Source organism: Cryptomeria japonica, chromosome 1, assembly GCF_030272615.1.
Source record: "Cryptomeria japonica chromosome 1, Sugi_1.0, whole genome shotgun sequence".
NCBI lineage: Eukaryota > Viridiplantae > Streptophyta > Pinopsida > Cupressales > Cupressaceae > Cryptomeria > Cryptomeria japonica.
In genome coordinates, this window is record NC_081405.1 from 570363361 (window position 1) to 570365563 (window position 2203).

Here is a 2203-nt window from a genome sequence, read left to right on the forward strand (position 1 = left end):
TTATTTGAAGAGTATTTTTAAGTGTCACATTACATGAATTCATTTTAAATTTTTGATCTACCAACATTGTTTTATTGTAATATTTATTTTGTGTGCTCATTTTTTATTGGTACATATTCAAATGTGTTGTAAAATCGGGTAAGATTCCACATTTAACTACTTTACTTATATTTACACCCAATCATATTATTCGAAAGGCTATAATCAAATTGGCATTTAGTCATCAGATACAACTTCCCTATAAAGAGGTAAATTTGAAGTGAATATAATCATATTAAATTAGCTTACATAATCATATATAAAATAATTTGACAGTTTAAAATAATAAGAATGAGTAAGCTAATATTATATTTTATATTAAATATAATTATAATATTTAAAATTAATATTAATATAATTTATCATTATAAATATTTTAATCAATTATACTATAACTCTAGTTTTAATTAATTATTTTTTTAATTTATAATTATTTGAAATTTTAAACAAAATGATAATTAATTAAAATGATTTTAAATAAAATATTAATTATAATCTTAATTTTATACAATGATTAAATTATAATTATAATTTCTATTACTATTATTTATTATAATTATGATTAAAGTCAAAATCAAGAATAAATAGTAATTGTGGTTATAACTATTCAATAACTAAATTACAATACTTAAAAAGGAAGTAGTAGTCACAACATTTCTTTGGTTTTATAAATTTCCAAATTTAAATTTTCATCAATTTGATTCAAATCTATGCTCAGTTTACATGACAGAATGGTACATTTAAAAACCAAATTTGAATAAGATGAAGCATTCACTACATGTAATATAGCTTTCACTAATTCTTTCAATGCACACTCTACACTCGATCCTCTCCTAGTATTTTTGGCTCATTGGCCGTAAAGAATGGCGTGGTACAGATGGGACAAGTATTGTGATCCTCAAGCCATGGCCAAATACAGTGAGAATGAAATATGTGTCGGATCATACAAGGAATTTCTCGAACCTCTTCCTCCAGAATAAAATCATCCCTACAAACTCCACAGAAAAGTCCATCATCCACATGAAAATCTGAAACTGTTACAATGGGGAGTCCCTCTACCAATTCTTTCGCCTTCCTTTCATTCTCCATTATCTTGACGATACTTTTCAGAATAGAATCGAAGGTATTGAAGACGCCACGTAACCACCGAATATCAGCAGGGAGTCGATCCTCGTGAACTTCAATCAGGAGAAATTCAGAATACAATGAATCGTGAAGGCTGTTAAGCTGTTGCAGACGACGAGGGAGAGCTTCACGTTCCATAAAACAATTTGCTTGTATGAATAACTTGGTGGCTTCGATACGTAAATCCCCCATGCGGCATTCCAGGGTTTTGCACCACTCTGCAAGTTCATTCTCCCTGCAACCCATTTTCTTCTCCTCCTGCATTTGCATTTCTTCAGTTCACCGCCTTTATCCAATTAGCACTGAGCTGATTTTCAATTTGGTATGTGAATTTGTGGAATGGGTTGCAGTTCTGTGAGAATATGTAGTGAATGAAGGGTCAGCGATAGTTTCTTCTCGCGACTCGTCAAAACAGGTTAGCCGTTGATCCAAACACTAGTTAATTTAGGCATAACTTTTCACCGCTTATCTTTATAAAGAACTTGAAAATTTATTATTAAATATTGTTTCGAAATATTTTTAAAATCAGAATTCTTAAAGTTAAGTGATTTATTTTTAGATGTTTATAATTAATGATTATTTTAGATTATTATTATTATTTTTATTTATTTTTAGTCAATAGGCTATTCCTCTTGGGAGTAGCCCACGTCGGGAAAGAGTCTCACGCCGCGAACTCGTCATTTCCTGTTGCGGTCGAGCTTTTCCTGCGGATGTTCGTGTGCGGATGTTCGTGTCAAACTGTTTTGCGAGCCAAAAAAAAAATGCATTTTCATCTAGCCACAGTGGGCTATGGTTATCAACAACACGCCGTGCACCTGACCTGGTTACCCCACGCATGACTGGAAATTGATATCCGTCCAGGTGCTTCCCACAGACCACGCGTTCAATACCACCCAACTACTGCTCTGCAATCTGTCTGGCACCGCCATGAACGTATTTTATATTATTGTCGAGCAGTGACTAAAACAAGACAAGATCCGAACAATTTCAGGTTTGCCTTTTAATTTATTTTGTTTTGATGCAACTTCTTTTTGTTCAT

General features: G+C 32.0%; 1 protein-coding gene across 1 annotated transcript; it reads right to left on the reverse strand.

Moving 5' to 3' along the window:
* Positions 1-855: 855 nt before the first annotated feature.
* LOC131039764 (uncharacterized) lies at positions 856-1434 on the reverse strand. Its single transcript, XM_057972598.1, has one exon. It carries the CDS (start codon positions 1432-1434, stop codon positions 856-858), a length of 579 nt encoding a protein of 192 aa, XP_057828581.1.
* Positions 1435-2203: the final 769 nt, after the last annotated feature.